The sequence below is a fragment of the Sciurus vulgaris genome, assembly GCF_902686455.1.
Source record: "Sciurus vulgaris genome assembly, chromosome: 17".
Taxonomy (NCBI): Eukaryota; Metazoa; Chordata; class Mammalia; order Rodentia; family Sciuridae; genus Sciurus; species Sciurus vulgaris.
In genome coordinates this window covers 19,208,080-19,229,905 of record NC_136478.1, presented here as the reverse complement: position 1 = coordinate 19,229,905, position 21,826 = coordinate 19,208,080, and the positions used below count along the sequence as shown (strand labels likewise).

The 21,826-nt window shown below is 52.0% G+C and overlaps 1 protein-coding gene across 2 annotated transcripts in view; it reads left to right on the top strand.

The window, feature by feature from the left end:
• The window catches only part of BEAN1 (brain expressed associated with NEDD4 1), a 46,806-nt gene extending 39,305 nt beyond the window's left edge, over positions 1 to 7,501 (top strand). For both annotated transcript variants that reach the window (XM_079119310.1, XM_079119309.1), the window contains exons 4-5: positions 3,467 to 3,617; positions 5,315 to 7,501. In XM_079119310.1, coding sequence (XP_078975436.1) covers positions 3,467 to 3,617; positions 5,315 to 5,654 — 491 coding nt within the window. In that variant the 3' untranslated portion in view covers positions 5,655 to 7,501. The remainder of the gene's footprint in view (positions 1 to 3,466; positions 3,618 to 5,314) is intronic.
• The last annotated feature ends 14,325 nt before the right edge of the window (positions 7,502 to 21,826 follow it).

Below are 21,826 nucleotides of genomic sequence, written 5' to 3'. Positions count from 1 at the left end.
CCCAACCAAAACCCTTTAGGCCTAGCTCAGATGCCTCCCTGAGGAAGAATCTCCAGCCCCTCCTTGCCCCTACCAGAGTCGAGTCCTAACCCCCTTCTCTGTACTCCCTTAGCACTGTACCCACACCTCCGTCAGTGCCTCGGTCATGGGGTGACTGTGTGGCATTCATGACAGCAGGGCCTGCGTGTGGCTCACCCCACTCAGGCCCAGGACCTGGCACTGGGCCCAGCCCAGAAGTTCTCCATGGGCAATGGAAGGCGCCACCTCACTTCATCCTCCCAGCAAGCTAGGAACGCAGGCTAGGGGCCCACCGGAGTTTCCAACTGAGAGGGCTGAGAGGTCAGCCTGGGCCTTGAGGCCAGACCCTCATGAGCAAGGTCCCAGCTCTGACCCTCAGAGCAGTCAGAGTGACTGGAGGCCACAGGCACACCAAGTTCAGGGCCAGGCCTTTGACCTACGCAGTGTCCCACACTACCTCCCTGCCCTGCCTCTGCTCTCTGGCTCTGGCACCTCCCTGGGGCCTGGGCAAGGGGTCCGGAGGTGCTGCTGCCCCACCCCTTTCTCCAGCCTTCTGGAGAGTATGCAGGGGCTGCTGGGAAGCTCCAGAGGACACCAGGGTGAGGGGACATGCACAGTGAGCCCCTGCGGGGAGAAGACAAGGGCAGAGAGCATCAGACAGCCCCTGCCTTCCCTGTGGGGGCCTCCCATCTCCCAGACATTCCCCCTGCTCTGGAGACCAAAGCCCTCCAGGTCAGTCCCTGCCCCTCTGGCTGCTGCTTCTCGGACTTTTCTGTGGATTTCTCTCTTCTGCCCCTTACATGTTAGAGCCCAGACCTTTTCCCCGTCCTCTCCCTACACCCACTAGCCGCTTCATCTCCTCCCTGCAGCTGCCTCCAGCTCCTCCTCCCAGGTCCCTAGTCACCCCTCCATGGGGGCTCACAGGCACCAGATTCAGTATCCAAATCATCTTCCACTTTTTACTGTGCACCCTGGGGAAAGTTGCCTAACCTCTCTGTGTCTACAAAATTCTTGCACAGGGAGCCAGCTCAAAAAGTGATTGTAAAGACTGTCTAAGAGCAGCTCTGGTTAATAAGTCCATGCTCCATAAATGTTAACTATTTTCATTATTTCTTTTTCCAAGAAAACCTGCTCACAGACCACCCTCTCCCACCTGCCCACCCACCAGCCTAGTCTCCCAGGGACCCAAAGGGACTGGACATGACTACTCCCATCCTCTGCTTAGCACCACTCAGTGGTTCCTCATGGTCCTCAGGACAGTGTCTGCCTTCTGCTGCCCACAGGGCCTTTCTGCAGTCTGGCCAGACAGAGAGGAGCCAAACAATGACAGAGGAGGGAGAAGAAAAGATTGTGTTTCATAAGATGGAAAGATCTAGAGCACTAAGTGGTGGCTGCCTCTGTCTCCTCTGACTTCGCCTCTCAGCCGCTGCATCTGATAGAAAGCGTGGGTGTTTGTGGGTGCAAGATCTCCTCCTTCCCTCTCCAGGAACCTGTCGAGGGAGGGTAACCCAGGACTGGGTTAAATAATGAACCGAGGTATTTCTTAATTTTGGTGAAAAGGGGCCATAGAAAGATTTCACCTTCCATGAGGTAGAAAGTGGGTCTTCCAGAGGCCTGACCTATTTGTACCTGTGCTAACTTGGAAGTCAGGAGAGATGGAGGATAAGAAAGGACTGAGGACTGGTTTCTCCTCAGCTGTTCCTCAGGGACTCTGCTCAGCCGAATGTCTAGGATTGAAGTTGGTCACCTCAGAATTGAGGACTGAGCTGGGAGAGCAGCTCAGGGAAGCCTTAGTTTCCCCAAGATGCTCAGATTCTGAGAGGACCAAGAGACAGTGGCCCAGGAAGAGGGGATCAGCAGCAGTTTGCCTGGGCCCGACCAGCTCTCAGGGCTCCGCTCCTGTCTAGGAGATAGCCCCAGCTCCCTAGGGATGGCTGCACGGCAGCCGCAGCCTCACACCCTGCGGGTGGAACTCTGCAAGACCTTTCCCAGCACGGAAAGGACATGGGGCCTCTGGAGCCCAGAGGTCCTGTTGTCTCCTGCTTTGATCTTTCCTGAATTTCTTCCCAAACTCCTTCCAAAACTCCCATCTTTCAGCTGCTCCCCTGAAGGGAAACACATCTCAGTTTAGTTCCTTTTTTTTTTTTTTTTTTAACAGCATATGATGTTGGGCTCATTTTTTCCTAGCACAAAAGTAATATGTGATCATTACAGAAAACCTTAAAAATATAGACAATATAAAGAAGGAAATAAGGGTCATGATCTTGCCATCTGGACAGAGCCGTGGATAATGAACATGTTCAGAATATTGGCCTCTAAGAGCTTTCTCCATATCCATAAATCATCCTGGAATTCAACCTGCGGATGTGGTTTCATATAGAGGTCTTTCCGCTCCTCTTGAATCAAGAGTGGGAAAGAAGTCTCTGGGGTGCATGGATTCCGTCTCCTTACTTTATTGAGTATGTGACCCTGAGCCTCAGCTTCCCAGTCTATAGAGTGGGCACAATGCCAAGCCCCGCCCCTTGAGGGAAGGCGTCTCCAGGAGCCCTTGGGGCTGGGGAGACTGTGTGTTTCAGCCATCTTGGCAGCTCCCAGGACTAGAACTGCCAGAAACTTCTCAGATGAGAAGCCAAGACATTCAGCTGCCCTCTGGCCCTACCATTCAGTGTGTGACTTCAAGCAAGTCACCTGGCCTCTCTGAACCTCAGTTGCAGGATGAGACTTGTGCTCCAGCAGCACTCACTAAGCAGTGTCTAAGAAAATGACGTTCTGTGGTCAAATGCTGGATGAGCACAGTTAACTGCGAGTCTTAGCTGCAGGACTTTTCAGTGCTAATGTGTGATGTAAAAACAACAAACAAAACAAAGGAAAACAAATCACCTAATCCATTACAGAAGCCCCTCCTTCCCCGGGACACCTAGGGGAGGGGAGGCTGACCCCAGAGGCCTCTGCAGCCCTCATTCCTGGCCCCCTCCTCCCCGGTTCATGCCCCAGCCTGACCTCACTACCCACAGCTCCCTGTTCACTCCTTTTCTCACCCTCCTTGTGCCTCAGCCTTTCAGTTCCGGACCTGTGGCCTGCCATCTTCCCCAGGCTAATCCCAGAGGAGACTCAGTGCTGGCAGCCCCTCCTCCAGGAATTCCGTCCCAGCCTCCCAATCGGTCAGGCCTGTCTCTTCTCCCACAGCCCCTGGACTAACTGTCAAAGGTCATGACATGCTACCCAGTTTTTAGCTGTCCCTGGGACAGGATAGGCTCTCCATCCTCCCTGTGACCCCGTGTCCAGCACAGAGATGGCACTCACGTGCTTGGGCTGTTGCTGGGTGGATGGAGGTAGCTGTACTGGTGAGGGGATGGTCAGATGGGAGAAGCAGAGCCTCAGCGGCCTCAGGCAGAGGACAGTCCTTGGCACTGGCCTGAGGCTCAGGCTGCTGGTCTGTTCCCTGCAGTGTCGGACGGGCACACGTATAGCCGTTCCAGCCGCAGGATGCGATCCACCTGCAGCCCTGCAGAGGACTGGCCCCCGCCCTTGGACATCAGCTCTGATGGGGATATGGATGCTACAGTGCTCAGGGAGCTGTACCCAGATTCTCCACCAGGGTAAGGAGCCCACATGGGGGAGGGGCACGTGGGAGGGTGGGGCTCTGAACACCAAGGGAAATAGCAACACCTCTGCGCATGTGACACAGATACAGCAAGCATCTCAGTGAGCACGGTCATCTCCCTACCCCTCCTGACCAAGTAGGTCCCCTTGAGGCAGGGTGTGACTCAGCAGATGTCACCAGGATGCACCAAGAAAGAGATAAGCTGGGCTCCTTCAGATTGATGAGCAGGGAGAGGAGAGGGGTGCCCTCGTGGTCTGGGAGACAACAGCTAACCTGAGCCTACTGGGCTTCTGCTCCTCCAGGTGTCTCCCCAGGGAGTTAGACCAGTAGAGTTATTCCAGGGCCCACGGGATCAATTTCCCCTTAGGAAGGAAAATCTATTTAGCTACCTCAGTGGCTGCAGGCTTCGCCAGCCCCCGAAGGTCTTGGTGTTCGTGTGGTCAATCCTGTCTTCCCAGTCATGTCCCTCCTCTTTCCCACCCTGCCCCCACTCCTGCCCCCGCTGCCTGCCTAGCTTTTCCCAGGCACTAACTCCAACCAGCCTGGCAAGGTGGGGGCACTCAGCCAGGTGCCCCTTTTGCCTGAGATAAAGCCAGCTCAGGGAGAGCACCATCTCTCTCAGACCCCAGACAAGTTTCCTGTGCAGCACAAAGGCCTGTCCTTCAGATAAGCCACACTGGACAGAGGTCTCCTTGGGGCCCAGTTCCTGATCACTGGGGCCCAGCTGGCCTTTCCCCACATAGGCCAAAGCCACTGAGCTCCCTGGGGGAAGGAAATCTGCGTATCCTTGGGCACAGCCTCTGGAATAGGACTCTGCCTAACCCTGGGTCACGCTCCAGGTATCCTCCGTGTCCTCTTCCCACCCAGTCAATCAGGTTTACTCACCCCCATCTACAGCCAAGGACATGGGCCCTAGAGCCTGAGGGAGAAAGTCATGTCCACTGCTCCTGAGGACCCCAGGGAATGTGGCAGAGAGAAGAGAGGAGGCTGGACAGGGGGTCTGCTGGACTTTGGACCTCTGCTCTTAAGATTGGGGGTCCAGGCTCTAGCTCCTTAGTAGCTCCAAATCCTGAATCACCTCAGTCAGGGTGGGGGTCCTGGTGTCCCACCTGCACTCAGGGCACTCGGGTCCTATCCAGGGGGTTCTTCTCTGAGGGCCTTGAGTCCCCTCCTCCCAGCCACCACAGGCAGACCCGCCTCTTGCACAGCTAGCACATGAAGAGGGGAGAGGGGTCACAGCCTCCATTAGTTCCCTGCTTAGGAACCCTCAGGGCCTGGGCAGCCTCACCCTCCCCGCCCCAGGGGCACCGGGAGGGGCAATGGGTGCTGTTCGCCTGTACTCCTGAGCTCAGAGGTCCCCTGAAGCTAGAAGCCAGCTGTGGAGTGACTTGAGCTGCTCCTACCCAGCCCCTACCCACACGGCGCCCTGCCCGGAATCCTCCCAGGCAACTCTCGTTCTAAGGAATCTGAATCCCAGAGAAGGGAGTCCCCAAAGGACAGGAGCCGTGAGTCAGGTCCAAAGCCCAGGTCTCAGGGGTACGGGGGCGCCCCTCCCCAGTGGGGTCTCACTGGAGCCAGCATGGATGAGGCCCAATCTGGTCCACGTCCGCCACTTCAGATTAGGGAGAGACCCCACCCCCACCCCAAGACCTCAGGTTCAGCAGAGCCCTGAGGCAGCCTCTTCTTTTGTAGCTATGAGGAGTGTGTGGGGCCAGGGGCCACTCAGCTGTATGTCCCCACGGACGCCCCGCCGCCCTACTCGCTGACAGACTCCTGTCCCATGCTGAACGGCACCCTCCACTCATGCAGCAGCCGCAGCCCCCGTGGACACCAGCAGGAGCAGAGGAGCTGGGGCCAGGGTGGCCTCCGCACCATCTCCATGGACATGCTGCCCCCTTACGAGGCTGTGTGTGGACCCGGTTCCCCATCAGATCGGCTGCCATTGCCCGGACTGGAACCAGGGCCAAGGAACTCACAAGGCTCACCCACCCCGACCCGAGCCCCAGCCTCTGGTCCTGAGAGGATTGTGTAAATGACCCAGCCCACCAGGTCCAATAGGTCCCTCCAGGCTGAGTTACATCCTTGTGGCATACACAGCCACCAACACACACGCTCACACAGATGCCCCAATATGCGCACACACACACACACACACACACACACACACATATACACATGGCTACACACACACGTACACTGACATACCCCATGTGCACCTATAGATGTGCTCCACATGTATGTGGACCTGTGTGCACACACGGGGGACCCCCACACCCACACAGAACCTACTGGCAGAGGTTTCATTAAAAATGAATGAAGCTCTCTGACCTCCTGTCTCCTCCTCCCCAGCCTGGTGGTTGCGCCTCTGTGGACAGTGCTGGGGGAGAGGGGTGAAGGAGGAAACCAGGCTTTCTCGTCCCTCTCCCCAGGCCGTGCCCAAATTGATTCTGCCTCCAGAAACCGCTCAGCCACCCCAGGGCAGCTGCCTGCCCTGACTCCTACCCCAGGGCTTGTTCTCCTGGGAGGTGGGGCAGGCCCCAGTGAGGTTCCGCTGTGTGCTGTGCCTATCTTTCAATTCCAGGGCAGATGAGCCACATCACCATCCTGCCACTTACAGGGTGGGGACACAGGTCTGGGGGCTTGGGCACAACCTGGAGGCCCTTGCAGCTCACCAGGCCCCCCCTTAACCCAGGACCCTCAGTCTGGTGGTGCTAGGGGAATTCTCTGAGGAGCCCACCGCAAGCTATGGGGGTGGACAGGACCCTTGGCAGGTGTGCAGTGGTGCAGGTGGGTCACAGTAGTTCCCAAGTCAGTCCAACCACTGCCCAGTGCTGAGGTTCTTCAAAGAAGTCCAGGTGGCCTCACCACAATGCTGCCTAGGCACTACTCTGAGGAAGATAAGGGCCCCTTGTTCAGCATGCGCCCAGCCAGCCACTGTGGCCTGTGCCCAGATGGGCTGGAGCCAAACCCCACCCAGGAGCCGGTGCTGTCATCCTGGGTGACCGCTCACAGCTGGGAACTGAGCATCAACATATCCTGGCCTTTCTCTCCAGGGATTTTGTGCAGGCAGAATAAAAGGGGTATGAACCTCTTAAAAACCACCATGCCACCATAAAAGGACCAGTGCCCAGCCTCGCTGCCAGGGTCCTGCCATAGGAGATATGTGGGGTCAGCCTGGTTGTAGAAAGCCTCAGCTCTTGGCCTTTGAACCCCAGCAAGACCATGTCCATCACACAGGTGATTTCTGAACACCCAGTCTGCTGAGATGTTCAAGCATCTTTGAGGTGTCCCTGCCAACATCGCCAATGGCAGGGAGCAAGCTAACCTGCCTCCCTCCCTCCCACCCTTTGTCACCTATCCTTAAACAGCAGACCCCCCCCAACCTCCTTCTCCCCACATTCCAATTCCTCCAATGAAGGGCTAAGACAATTCAGTACTCCCTTTCTTCAGCAGAGGGGTGGCAAAGATGGCAATCTTGAATTTTATTTTCTGTAGAAATAGCTTTTCTTCTGGTGCAGAGCTGAAAGGAGTCCACCCAGAGGTTTTGTCGCATCCTGCGGGCCGCACCCTGGAGCCCCCAGACTCCACCTGGGGGGGGACCTTGTTTACAAGCAGTTCTGTCCAACTTTGTGGTGTACTGTTTTCTAGGCAAAAATATCTGTCTGTTGTACTGTATAGCCTTCAAAATGCACCCCAGGGATGAGACTCTTAAGAAATGCATCCTGTGTCTGCAACTCTAGAGAGTGCTGGGGGAAGATTAAAATCCCTGCCTGCTCACCAGTGTTTGAAGGATGGAGCTCAACAGCTTTTCTTGTTCCTGTGGACTAGGCGCTGAATAAGCAACACTGTATCTTTTCTGTGTTCAAAATAAATACATCATATCAATAAAATGTAGCAAGAAGTAACATTTTTGAAGAGTATATGGTGGTGAAGAGTATTTCAGCTCTTGCTGCTGAAATTTGAAAGGAAAAGCAACTCAAGCAACTACAATCAGAAAATATACCTCCACCTGGCTGGCATGTCCTGTTCCTTCTCAGGATTAGGAGTCACTAAGGCCTTGTCATTTTGCTGTTGAGATAAGTATTTGGGTAGTCGGTGATTTCCAGGAGCTACTGTTTTGTTTTTATACCTCCCTGAAACATGGAATCGTTTCTGAGTCTTGGCTGGTGTGAATGTCACTAAGGATGGGCTTTCAACTAGGGCACAGTGGTGGGGAAGGTGACTGAGAGAGGGAAGCACAGGCTCCTTCCATTTCCCAGGTCCAATCTCACAATCCCAGTGGGAGGGGCTGAGGTCAGCTGTCCAGCACCCACTACCCACACTCTGAGCCCACACTGCCACCTGCTGGCTCCCTGCTGCCACTGTTCAAAGTGAACACGCCTGCCCTTCAAGAATGAGGACACTTCAGTCTCCCCCTTTGAAAGTCATTGCCCACAGACACTGGTAGTTGTAGATGAAACTTGTCATTTTGATCCTGGGCTTGTCTTCCACCCTTGGGATGGTCTATGAGGTTGAAAGCATTCAAGCATTCCATTTTCAGGACAAACCCCTTGCAGGCCAGCCTCTCTTTCCCACCCCTTATTTTTTATTGGTGCATGATAATTGTACATATGCAATGGTGGGATTCATTGTTACATATTCACACATGCACACAAAATAGCAGTATATTCCCCCTTCATGGTGATGGTGTCCAGTCACATGCTGACCTCAACCTGCACCATATATACTGAGAGCCGTTCTGAACACAGGATCTCATGGATCCTCGTAACCATTGGGCTCTTGGCTCTCCCTGTCTCCTCCATCAAAATATGTCCATAAATAGCAGCACATTCAAGTTCCTTTGCACATTCTTACAAGGAAGCTGACATTTTTGCCAGGGGCCTAAGGGATAGGGACCAAGGACAACACTCTAAGTACCTGGACTTGGCCTGGACCTATCAAGGCCCCAAAGAAACAGGAGGTGAAGTGGCATCAAAGGGAGGGGGCAGGGCCAGAACCTCAATCAAGATATGGATCCAAGGGGCTGGTTAGAGAGGTGATCTCATGAAAATCAGATGGATGGGGCAGGAAAACAAGGAGAAGGAAGCCAAGGAGGAAGTTGTCAAGTAGGTATCTTTGTGAACTATGGAGTTCTGTCCAATATGGCAACTCTGAGAGACAGAGTGGATCGCCACCTCCACGTCAGCCTTCCTGGTATTGTTTGGTGGTGCTCTTTGGAGGATGTTGATTCTTGCCTTGTGCAGGTCAAGTGAGTTCCTCTGGTCAGAGGTCTTCAGACAGAGGAGTTGTAGTTGCTGGCCGATGAAGCCATCACGATGGGTAGCACAAGCTGCCACTGGGTCAGCATGCATAGGGACAGTGAGTTCCCAGGTCTCTGGACTGAGCACCAATAGCATCTGCCATATCTGAACAACAGACATCCCCCAAGAGAGGGAGGAAGGAGTTGATACAAAGTATGGCTGTCCACAGCCACCAAGGGGACCAACCACTGTCACCAGCCAAGCCTGCATACAAACCAAGTTCCAAGAGATGCTAGGGCACACACGCTCCCAGGGAACTATCTCAGTTCCACTACTTGGGGTTTTGTACACATCTGCTCAGACATTTTGGTGCCCACCCTAGAGTCCCTCGGTGCACACCCAGGTATCACACACTCCCATGCTACCATCCTCACAGTTAGGAGTTCCCATTCATGTCCACCTGCTTGGTTGACCAGAGTCTGGGCATGAACAGTGGAAGGACAAGCAGCTTCGTCAGAGCAGCAAATCTTCCGTTCTGGGCTCTGCTGTACTTGATGTCACATCGCACCCCGCTGAGCCCAGGTGAGCCTCTGGAGCCTAGGACCCATTGCCCAAATCAGGTCTGCTACCTCTGGGTTTGGGGGTGGGTGTGCTTCTACCCCCTGGGCTACTGGGCCTGCCCAGCTTGTCTCCTGGGACTGCAGTTCTCCAGGCCTGTTGTCTCAGCCTCAGCCACACTACAGCTGACCATCTTCACAGTGTGACTATGGGGAACCCAGGGCTCCTGTGGCACATGGTCCACCACCAGGGTTGAGTAGCAGATCATCTTTTGACAAGCTGTGAGCCCCATCATCCTCCCCCATTACTCAATCTCAAGAGACAGAAACCTAATTTGAATCTTCTTAAGCAAGAAAAGATACTTACTGGTTGGTGTAACTCCATGGTCCAAGTGATGATTCTAACTTCAGACATGACTAGACCCAGAAAGTTCTAGAATATGGGCAGATGTGTTGTCTATTTGGACTCTGCTTTCCACTCTGTTGCCTTCATTCTCCCACTGGGACAATAGCTATAGAAGCCTCAAGTCTGAATTGATTGGTTTCTGATCCAAAATGAAGAAAGACTCTCTCCCAAAAACAAATATCAAACCTCAAAGAAAACTGGTTGGCCCAGACACATATTCATCCCTGAACCTCTGAATGGCTGAGGTTGGGGCAGATTCTCTGGTTGGCTGGGCCTGGGTCATATGCCCATTCTGGGGAGAGTGGCAGAGGGAAAACCAAATCAGTCAGTCCTGGAATGGGTTTTCTGAGGAAAAGATGGAAAGAGGTTGGAAGGACCGGGCACTCAGAACAGCAGGCTCTACCATGTTCCCTTTGTAAGGGGACAGATAGATGAGGATGGTGGTTGACATGTCCAAAGTCTACCCACCAGCTCTCAGTCTAAGTGACAGTACCAAGCCAGAGGTAGACAATGACCATAGGGTAATGAGTGCAGATGCTGGGGCAGGGGAGCAGGGAATCATTGCTGACCAGCACCCATAGCACAGTAAGGGGAGTCAGACTCAGCCTCCAGCAGGGCCTGAGAGCACCCAACTCACTGGGCACCATCTTGAATCCATCCTGGCTCTTTCCCAAGATTTCCCTATTGTGGAGGAACAGAGCACTGAGACCAGAGGAACCTGGCTTCAATACTCACTAGGACAGGACTTTAGCCAGCTGGAAGAAACTAGCCAAACTTCACACTAAGTTTACTTTGTGACTTATGGACATGCAAGACTCACAAGAAATACACCCGGCCATAGTTTGGTTGTTACATAGCTTTGTTCCTGAAGAACAACACAAATCTGGACAAAACAAACATACAACGTATTGATCTATGAAACTGAACCTGAAGCCCCAGCCCAGACACTGTCTTCTCCCTAAGGGCCATCTCACCATCAGCTCCTGACTCTCCTCCTCCCAGTCTCTCCCTTCCTGAACTGTTCCCAACTACCTGAGTAATCCCTCCCAGTTTGGGGGCCAAGTGTCAGGGCCAAACTGGTTCCTCTCCAGGTAGTGGGACCAACACAGAGCCTAGCGGGCTGGCAGGGGTGTGTGAAATGGACATCTAGCAAGAATGTGCAGTTCCATTCTTAAGGAAATAGGTCCCTGCTAGTGTGTCACACACAGACTTGATGACATAAGTGTTGACTCCCAGATCCGGGACTCCCTCCCAGGCAGCACCCATACACACACACACCTGCTCTCCTTGTGACTCCTGAGTTCCTAGGCTCTGCAGGGCTCCTGAGAGCTGTTGGAAGTGCGGGCTGAGACCCAGAGTTCTTCATCTCTGCTTCGGTCATCAGTTCATCCTGTGCTTGGGTCAGACCCTTCCCTTCTCTGAACCTCAGGGCCCCCACCCTCCATCAGTCCACGCCAAAGCAGCCCTGCAGATCCTTTGTCCCACCTCCCCCCACCCACTCCACTGTCCACTTCAAAGCTAGTCACACTGGCAGGCAGAATAAACAGATTCTCACTAAGCCCATCACTCCCTTGGTGGCTTAGAAAGTGTGAATAATGCAATTAACACCAGTCAGCAGCTGGAGGAGGCTGCAGTAGACTGGTGGGGAGGCTGGCACTGGAGAAGTGGGCTGGCTCAAACCCAGAGGGCAGGGAAGGCTGGACCTAGGCACCGTGCCTGGTATTTTCACACTTGGTTTTGGCCGTGCTTTCAGAGATAGGGTGGCAGGTGGCACAGGCAGGTTGAGGTCCCAATGAGCTGAGAACTAAGATGTGTGATTAAACCAATACGTAACCAACAGCAATCGAAGAATTATGAAAGACAGGAAAAGGATTGATTTGAGAGTGCCAACTTGTGAAATTTGGCTCTGCTTTCCACTCTGAAAAGGAAAAGATGAAGGCAGCTCCAGTCCTCACTGCAGGGAGAAAATCTGCCTGGGACCAAGGAATGAAAAAGAGAAAGAGATTTGAGATGCTTTCGCTTATAGTCTGACCCTCCCAGACCTGACACTTCATACCCTTCATGACAACTGTAGGGCCCAGAACCCTGCCACTCTCATCTACAAAATTTTTGGTATCATGGACAAGGCATGGCTTTGGTCTCAGCCTGGGTTCACTTCCAAAGATGTCCACACACTAATCCCAAGAATTTATGAACATGTTACCTAACATGGCAAAAGGGACTTTGCAAATGTGATTAAGTTAATGACCTCAGGATGAAGCAACTTAGATTATCCAGTGGCTTTGATACAGTCACAAGTCCTGGGAGAGGGAAGCAAGAGGACTGAAGAGAAGGTACGAGAAGAACAGAAGCAGAATGAGGAGAGATGAAAGATTAAAGACGCTCCCCTGCTGGTGTCTGAAGAGGGGCCTGATCTATCCATTTTCTGCTGCTATTGCCTGATACCACAGGTGAATTTCTAGAGAATAAAAGTGTACTAGTTCATGGTTCTGAAGGCTGAAAGGCCCAAGGGAGGGACCACATCTGGGGAGGAGCTTTCTTGCTGGTGGGGACTCTAGAATCTTGAGGTGGTACAGGGAATATCACATGATGAGAGGGCACATACAAGGACAAAGCCAAACTGACTCTATAACAGACCCACTCACAAAATAACCTATGGCTCATTAAAAACTATTTCATGGATGGATTAATCCACTGAGGAAGGCAGAGTCCCCATGACTAATCACCTCTTAAAGGTCCACCTGGTCCCACCTCTTAATGCTTCACAATAGGGATTCCTTTTCAGCATGAGTTTTAGTGGGGACGTTGAAACCATAGAGGAGCCACAAGCCCAGGAATACAGGTGGTCACTAGAAGTTGGAAAATGACAAGAAATGGCTTCTGCCTGAAAGTCTCCAAAAGAAAGCAGCCCAGTGAAGACTGATTTTGGATTTTGACCTCAAGACTTATAAAATAATAAATTCTGTGTACTTTTAAGCCATCATGCCTGTTACATCATACCTGTTACAGCAGCAATTGGAAGCTAATACACTTGGGCTCCAGTCCTGGCTCTTGCGCTCTCTGCCTCAGTCTCCTTTGCAAAAAGGAGGAAGGGGGACTTGAATAAGCAATGGACAGAGGCTTCTTCAGCAATGGCTGGCCCTGGTCATGATGATGCCAACCCTCTCCCCACCCTCTCACACTGGCCTGCTCTGGACCTGTCTTCAGTTCAAGGTGAGGTACAGGGGGAAACCAAATGGTGGACTGATGTGAACCTGGATTGGCTGCCTATCCTTTCTAAGGTTCAGATCGGATGAGCTAATGTGTGTGAAAGGGCCGTACTCAGTATTAGACACAGACTGACTCATCCAGACCAATCCATGAGAGGGAGAGTTAAAGGTCTGCACAGGGAGCGTCCTGGTACAACTCAAGGGGGATCCATTTTCAAGTCCAACTGCAATTGGGAAATAACACCAACTAAAGGGAGGTGAACTGCCCTGGTTGCTGAGTTCAGAAAACTTTGCAGGTGGGCAGGGGACCTGGGGGCAGGGAACAAAGAGACCCCAGGCATGATGATCCCAGGTCTGAGGCAGTCCAAGCCCAAGTGCCCAGATAGTCCTGCCCTTCCCAGTGACAGGAGGCACAGGAGCCCAGCAGTCTCATAGAAAGCAAACAGGTGCAAGGACCATGTCCGGGGCCGAGGATATAGATCAGTGGTAGACTGCTAACACTTTCCTAGCAAGTGTAAGGCCCTGGATTGATCCCCAGCACTGGGAGAAGAAGGAGGAGGAGGATGAAACAGAAGAAAAGGTCACAGCCAGCTCCCACTGGGAGCTCAATTCTCCTGGCTATGAGAGAGCAAGGACTTTACCTCATTGTCTTCTGAAGCCTGAAGCCTCCAGGCCAGTGGGATGGAACACAGGCTGGCTACTCAAGGACAGCACTTCTCCACACACTGGGTGAAGCTATTTAAAAAGGAAGCCAGGATCCAAGACGCCAGGAAATTCTGCATGCATTGCTCCCTCCTAGAAGTTCACAACCCAGCTGGCCTGACGCTTAACCCAAGAAGACCTGAAGAGGCCAGAGGGACCTTGTTTAGCCATCTGTTCCCAAGTTTATTTGACTACAGGAAATTTTTACTCACAGAAGACTGTTGAAGAAGTCCAAACAAGTAAAGCACACTTGACACGCTGACCCAGGTGGAGTGAAGAGTCATTGCAAATGAGTGAATCAACTCATTAATTGTTGGATGTGAGGAAGGGAGGGAGGGAGGTGATGGGGAAGAAGGGAAATTGGGGAGGGGACTGTCTCAGTCTGGATCTCCCCTCAAAGCAGTCACAGGATTTGGGTGTGAGCAGCTCATTTGGGAGCTGAGAATGAGGATGGCAGAGAAGGGAGGAGAGCTGACTAAGGGTGCATGCATGAGTCATCCCTACTATGGGCCAGTCCCACTAGGGACTCTGAGAGTCATGCAGAACACACCACCAAGGGGAAGGAAGCCAGGGCTTCCACCACCCATAAACTCTCTCGAACTCTCACCCCACTTGTCCTTGGCTGGCTGAGCCTTGCCCCTTACCTGTCAGCTCCCAGGCACTTCCACCTGCTCCACTTGCCAGCAGAGATCATTCCTGCAGCCGAGAGTCTCAAGCATGGACATGAGGAGGCTTAGCGGGTGCCCCCCAGAGCTGCCTGGGGGACACAGTGGTTGCAGTATGGTGTGGAGGATGCAAGCGTTCATGAGCCCGGCTCTCCTTGCATTTGTTTTGGGGTCAAGGTGAGGACACAGACTGACCCAGGCCCTGCTCTACTGGGAGGGGATGGGGACAGGCTGAGTACAGGCCCAGGGACTCTCAGATTGGATGGCAGCCCTCCATCTGAGTGACAAGCAGTGCCAGGTGGACTACGCACAGCTTTCTCTTTTGCTCATATAATTCCTTCCATGATCTCAAGACAGAGGGAGGCCCCTCCATTCCTCCAAGTGTCCCACCTGGGCTGACCTGGGGAGACCCATGGCACTTCCTCTCCCCACCTCTATCCCTCAGAGCCACCATGAGAATGCCCCTGATACCTGTGCCCCCATCAGCCACTACCCAGAAGAAGGCAGGAGGACTGGCTAGGGTCTGCAGGCAAGGGGTCTCACCCACTGGGCCCGGTGGCTCCTGCATTGGGCGGGGGGTGGCTCTTCCTTGGCTTTGTCTCCCAGAGGAAGTGGCTCCTACTCTGACAGCTGCTGCTGGGGGTTCCCATTCCTGCTCCCCAAAGTCTGCCCTTGTACACATCAGAGCTCTGTGCAGGTGCTGAAGTTCTGTCAACCTGCTTGTTTCCCTGGAGGAAGGAAATCAGGACCTGAAGGCAGGCACCACCATGCCCCTGAGCAAGGGTGTCTGAGGTAGGCCTGGGGCTCTGCCTTCAGGAAAGCAGCCTGCCTATCAGACCCACCCACTTTGGTCCCACTTGACAGTGGGAAAAACTGAGGACTGAAGAGGGAATGCCCTTTGTGTGTAGTCAACAGCTAGTAAGTGGCATGAAGCCTCTTAACTGCTAGATGACAGAACAAGATGTCAGATCCTGTCTGCAGAGGAAGAGGCAAGGAGCTCATAATAACTGGGGGAGGGATCTGGCTTTAGAAGGATGCTAGAGAGCTGTCCTCTCTTCCATCGCTAGCCCTGACTGCTGGGCCAGGGGCCAGATGCCTGGGAATGACCCCAGCTCAGTTATTCTTGCTGCATGACTTAAGAAGGTCCTATGGTATCTGGGCCTCAGTGTACCCCTCTGTGAGATGGGACAGGAAAACACAATCATGTACCAGGCTTCCCTTTGGCTAAATGCTATTCTTACCCACCTGCTTCCCAAGAGCCCTAGTGTTCCTTTGGTCCTGCCTGGCCTGGCCCACCTTGGCCACTCTGCTAAGCCTGTCACATCTCTAACAAATACCCTTCTTTGTTCCAGATGTACACTGAGAGTTTAACCTACCGAGTAAAACACACTGGACTCCATTCAGGAGTCCACAGCCACATGGAAACCAAGTTTCCACTGGTCCAGGCCACCAGGAAACAGGATGCCAGGATGATGGTGTTTGAGGTCTTCCTGGCCAAAGTCCCATATGAGGTCCTTCTCAGAAGCCAGGCAAGCAGTTTTCCAGGCCAGACAGAGAAACTAGCCAAACCAATGGCAGGCAAAGCCCAGAGAGAAGGTTGTTGGAGGCCCGCAACTGCCTTGAAGGGGTTGGACAAACCTGGGTTTCAGGGGCTGCAGAAAGGCCTCTCCGCAGAGGCAGAGGCTGACGAGGCCCTGGCCAAGGGCACTGACAAGCAGACATCTCTTTCAGTGGCTCTGAGCCTGTCCGAGGTCTTGTTAAGCCCTGAAGTCCCTTTCAATGGCCTCCCAGTCCCGTCAGACCTCTAGCACCCTGGACTCAGAGTTCCTCAGCTGCCAGCTACCTTGTTCTGCACCAGACACCCTTGTTACTCAAGGACATTTTCCTGAGCAGCCTGAAGGAAAACCAATTTCAGAACCCAACCCTCTCCCCCAGGCCTTCCTCTTCGGCTGCCCCCTCAGTAGCAGCAGTGAACAACCTCTTCTCCCTGAAGCAGCTCCTGAGAGCACAGAGTCACCATCCCCAGCCAACTCTGCCCAATACCAGGCCCTCAACCTGCAGGGGTCCTCAGACCCAGAGCCAGCACAGCTGGAGCTGGCCCACCACACACACCTCACTCCTCCAAGCGCCTCCTCTGGGATGAATGGGCTCCACGAGCACCTCCCCCACCTTTCAGGACCCCAACTGTCTCAGCCACCTGGCAGTTTCCCAAGTCCTGGGGTTGAGAATGGACAAGTAGAGCCTCCTATGGAGCCAGAGCCAGATGGTGATGGTGGCAGCCCAGATAGTAGGGTCACTCAGCTCTGGCCCCGCCTTATGTATGAGAGCCCCCAGCACAAACTGTGTGTCCTGTGGGGGCTCAGAGATACCAGTTCCCACCTGAGGATACCACTAAGGCAACATCTGAGGGTGTCACCCCTGGACATCACAGTGGCGGACACCCTGAGTAAGCAAGTTGCTCTGACCATGATGTCTGCCAGGAAGGTGACCACAAGGATGTGGTAGCTCTGGCACCAGGGTTGGGAAGGAAAAAGGGGCCCAAGCCCATACTTTATCAAGCAAAGGGACAGATCTGTTAACCCCAGTTGGTTTCAAACCCCTGCACTGCCACTTACTGACTGTGACCTTGGGCAATTCACTCAACATCCCTGAGCTCCCTCTCCTCATCTGTAACCAAAGTAAGGTCAGACGCCCCACAGGAGGCGGGGAAGAGTTAGCGGCAGCATGCGCACAGTGCCCACCAATGCCTGACCCGGGGAAGGGCCCCTGAAGGGGCTTCCTGTCCCCTCCACATCCCAGCTCCTCCCCATCCTGCAGCTTCCCTCTGCACTTACACCCACTTCACCTCAGTGCAGAGGAAGCTGAGAGGCAGAGACAGTCAGACATGGAGTGTGCCCTTCACCCACTTAGGGCCCCTGCTGGCCTCCCTTTACTCCTGGCTTCCTTCTGGCTGATACAAGAAATAACCACAGAGGGGAGCTCAGGGTCAGTCTCCTGCCTGCTCTCCATTCAGGGCCAGGCGCTCTGCTCATCTGGACTGCAGGAGTCAAGGTTGAGTCTTGAGTGGGGACGCCCCTGCTGCCCCCAGATATGCACCCATTACACTCACACATGCACATGAGTGGGTACGACTCAGGCCAGGCACCGGCACATACCCTCAGGCAATCCATCTCGGGGTCCCAACAGAGAGCACCCTCCTCTAGCCCAGACCTTCTCTGCCATAGAAGTAGTACACAGTGTGGCACTGGCCCAGGATGGCTACTCAGTTTCCCACCTGTGAAATGAGGAGATGGCTCCTGCCTACTGGGGCTGTGGTGAGCAATAAAGTTATATAAGTGAAGGCCCCCTCAGGGAACCTAGCAAGCACTTAATTTGCAATTTGCTTTGCTCTCCCTGGAACTGAGCATATGACCACATCACTTTCAGTTCCCTTAGACCAAAGGGGAACCCAGTGTGGTGGGGCACGCCTGTAGTACCAGTGACTCACTCAAGAGGCTGAGGCAGGAGGTTCACGAGTTTAAGCCCAGCCTCAGCAACTTAGCAAGGCCCTAAGCAATTTAGTGAGATCCTGTCTCAAAACTACAAATAAAAAGGACTGAGGAAATTGCTCAGTGGTTAAGCACCCCTGGGTTCAATCTCCAGTTCTGAAAAATAAAAACAAATGACCAAGGGGGATCTCAGGCAGGAAGGATTTGAGGAGCATTGGCCCCATCTCCATCCTAGACAGAGAGCAGTCCTTTAACCCCTAGTGGGCTTGTTGAGACCCCAATCAAGAAGTTGTGTGTACTGGGGGCAAGAGGGACACAGTAATCATCTATCCATCCACCAGCCCACCCCAGTCCCTCAGCATAGCACCCAGCAATCCACTTTGAAGCTGGCCAGCTGTCAGTGTCTGGGGTACTGGGGGAGGGGAGAATAAGGGAGCCAGATCCCAGCCACAAACTTCCACTCAGGGGAAGGAAACATCAGGAAGAAGCAAGACTGGAGGCAACTCAGGAGAAGGAATGGGGAGATAGACCGAACCTACCCAGGAAGCATGGCAACCACTCCAGAGAATGGTCCCCAGGGCACCTTGACCTGCAGCCTGGGAGAGAAACCTGGCTCAAGGATTCCAGGGGCCAAAAGGCAAGCTAATTATTTTTCTTTAATCATTGAACATTATTCATTCTTTTCTGACCATTAAAATAATAAGCATCTTTCTCCCTAAATCTAAACAGAACTTTTGCTTCTCCCCAGAAAGCCTGCTCCTCACCTACTGGCATTCCTTGTCCAGGGAAATGACCCACCAGCCACTCACTAGTAAAAGCTCCATGTAGAATTCATTCCTCTTTTTGCTTCTTTCTTCCTCTTTCTCTCACGTCCCTCATCCAAACCCTAGCTCTCTTTCATAACAATCCAAATATGACCACGGCCCTCCTCCTTCCAGTGACTACAATTCATCCAAGCTAACATCACCTCTCAGCCCAGTCCCTGGAGGATGCTGGCCTCCTGCCTGGCTCTGCCCTCATTTTCTGGGCTCCCTCAGCTGCCAGAGAATTCTATTAAAACCTAAGTCCCATCACAACTCTCATCTGCTCAGTTTCCTCCAAGGGCACCCAAGGCCATACCAAGCCCTACAGGCTGGTCCTTCACTTCCCCTCTGACCTCATCTCCTGCCCCTCTGCCCTTGTCACTGCAGCCAAGCCACTCTGGCTTCTTCTAAGTTCTGGAACATGCTAGACCTGACCCTGCCTCAAAGCCTCTGCATAGGCTGTTCCCTCTGCCCTCTCCCCCACCCATGTTCTCTCTTGTAATTCACATGACCTGAAATATCTCCTCAGAGAGGTCTTTTCTGACCAACCATATCTCTGTCACCTCAACTCAGTTTAATTTTCTGAACAAAGTTTTTTTAAATGTATTCAATGTTCATTTCCTCCACTGGAATATAAGTTCCATGAAAGATAAACTTCATCTTGTCTCACCACTCTTTCCAAGGGGCAACACACCATCACATGAGAAGAAAACTCTAAAGTACATAAGATGAATATGAAAACAAAAAAAATTACCACTCCCCACCCAAGATACCCAGTGTTACTGCACTCCAGTCTTAGAAACACACACACACACACAAAGTAATATTTATGTTGTGTTCTGCTTGTATTTCTCAAGGAGTTAACATATCTTTTTTAAAAAGTTGCAAAATTGTACAAATTCTTTATGTCCCCTCCTCTGCTTCCTCTGAAGTTCTCATCTTATGGAATCATACTATCATGATCAAGAACATTGATCAATGATGGATACAATATTATTCACTGCACTACAAACCTTATTCAGATTTCACCAGTATTCAGTCAACATCCTTCCTCCACCCCAGGAGCCTCTCCAGATCCCCCACTGCATTTGTTCGTCTTCGTCTCCTCCAGTCTGTAGGAGTTGCTGAGGATTTTCCTTGTCTACCATGACCCTGCTATTTCCATCAGCTACTTCCGTGATTTCATTTTTTACTTCATCAGGTACTTCCATGGTTTCATTCCTAACCTTTGGATTCCTAACCATTGGGTATGGCATCTATTTTTGTCTTTTTTCAAATGGTTACCGTCACCTCAGAACCACTCATTAGAGCCCAGTTTACCCCACTGACTTGAAATGCCACCATCATCATACACTAGATTTCCCCCTGTACTCGGGTTCTATTTCTAGGTTCTCTGTCCTACTCCACTAATCTATTTAGCTATTCCTCATGGTTTGAATTGCTGAGGTTTTACATTATGGTTTTTCTTTTTCATTGGCTTCACAATGATTTCTGCACGGTTTTTTTTCTATATGAACTTTAGTATGAAACGTCTAACTTTATAAAATAGTTTGGGGTGCTTTCATTAAGATTGCATTGAATTTATAAATTAGCGTAGGAAGAATTAACATATTTATGTTAGGCCATCCTATCCAAGAATGAATAAGGTTTATTCATGTCTTTATTTATTTATTTATTTTTGGGGTGCTGGGGATCGAACCAAGGGCCTTGTGCTTACAAGGCAAGCACTCTACTGACTGAGCTATCTCCCCAGCCCCCTCATGTCTTATTTAGATCTTTCAGGAGTATTCTGGCAATCTTCTCGTATGGTTTCTTAATAAGGCTATTCCAAAGTAGTTAGTTGTCTTTGTTGCTATTGTAAATAGGATTTCACCAGTACAATCTGTTCATTGCTTTTGTGTGTCAATTTTATATACTTCTACCTCACTGGGGGGGAAAAAACATTTTTTCACTGACATTTTTTTCGTTTGGGTTAGTTTGATCATGGACTCTGGGGCATACTATCATAATTCTGTACCTCACCAGATGACGGCACTGACGTTCCTGCCTTCATGAGGTTTTCTCAGCTATTTCCAGCTGAGGCAGCGGTGAGGAGCTAAATTGCATGCCTTTAGGGAATCAGGCTGTGGCTGATGCTCACCTGTGGCAGAGGATTTAGCAAAATGGCAGGAAAGGATGCAGATGTTTCCCCCATCACCCTGACAAGAAGTATGTTTTGAAAACGTAAACACAGCATCCATTGCCTTAGCTTGTGGAGTACTCCACCAAAGACTTCCCCCTCCAATTTTCCAGTGAAAACATAAGAAAGGCTGGTTGCCTCTGCCGCCAAGTACAGAGCAGGGGAAGGGGCCAGAAGGAGCCAGGCAGACCATCTCTCCCCTTCATTTAACTTACCTCTTCCTAGTCTGTGTGGCCCTACTCCCTGCAAAGTAGGAAATAGAATTCCAGTGTCCGGGGGCGGAAACAGGACCAGTGAAGCAAGGTGACCTGTCCAAGGTCTCAGAGCCAATAACCAGAGAAACTGGGATTGCAGCCCCTGTTGTGACCCCAAAGCTGAGGCACCAGCCACAAAGTCAAGTGGCTCTCAAAAGGTGAGATTCATTGTTCACTGCTCATTTTTCTATGCATTTCCTAAAATGAGTCTGTAACTGTCAAGTTCTGCCCATCCTTGACTACAGATAAATTTGCTCTGTGAATGAGTAAAAGGGCAGGGTATAAGGTCACTGAGGTCCCATGGAGAGGGAGGTCTGCCAAGAAATGTGACATCAGACTAGACAACCATCAGTTTACTGTATAAGGAATCCCAGGGTCCTTTTAGTACAAAAAGGTGTCAGCCGCCATGGACTCAGAAGCAACCCCAGCTCTGCCAGCCCTCCTCTCATGCTCTATAACATAGGTGTTGGGATCAGAGTCTCTGGAGAATGGGAGTATTTTTCAAAAAGAAAAGGAATGTCAGTTTCTTGTCCCATGGTCTGTAACTGCAGAAAGGTCATGAGGCACTTTTCAGAGGGACAGCCCCAAAGATCAGGCTCAGTCAGGCCAGGTTAGGAACAGGTCAGTCGAGATGTTCCCTGATGGATGAGCAAGGGTATGCATCCATGCTGCCAGGATGGGAAATGTCCGCTACTGTGGTT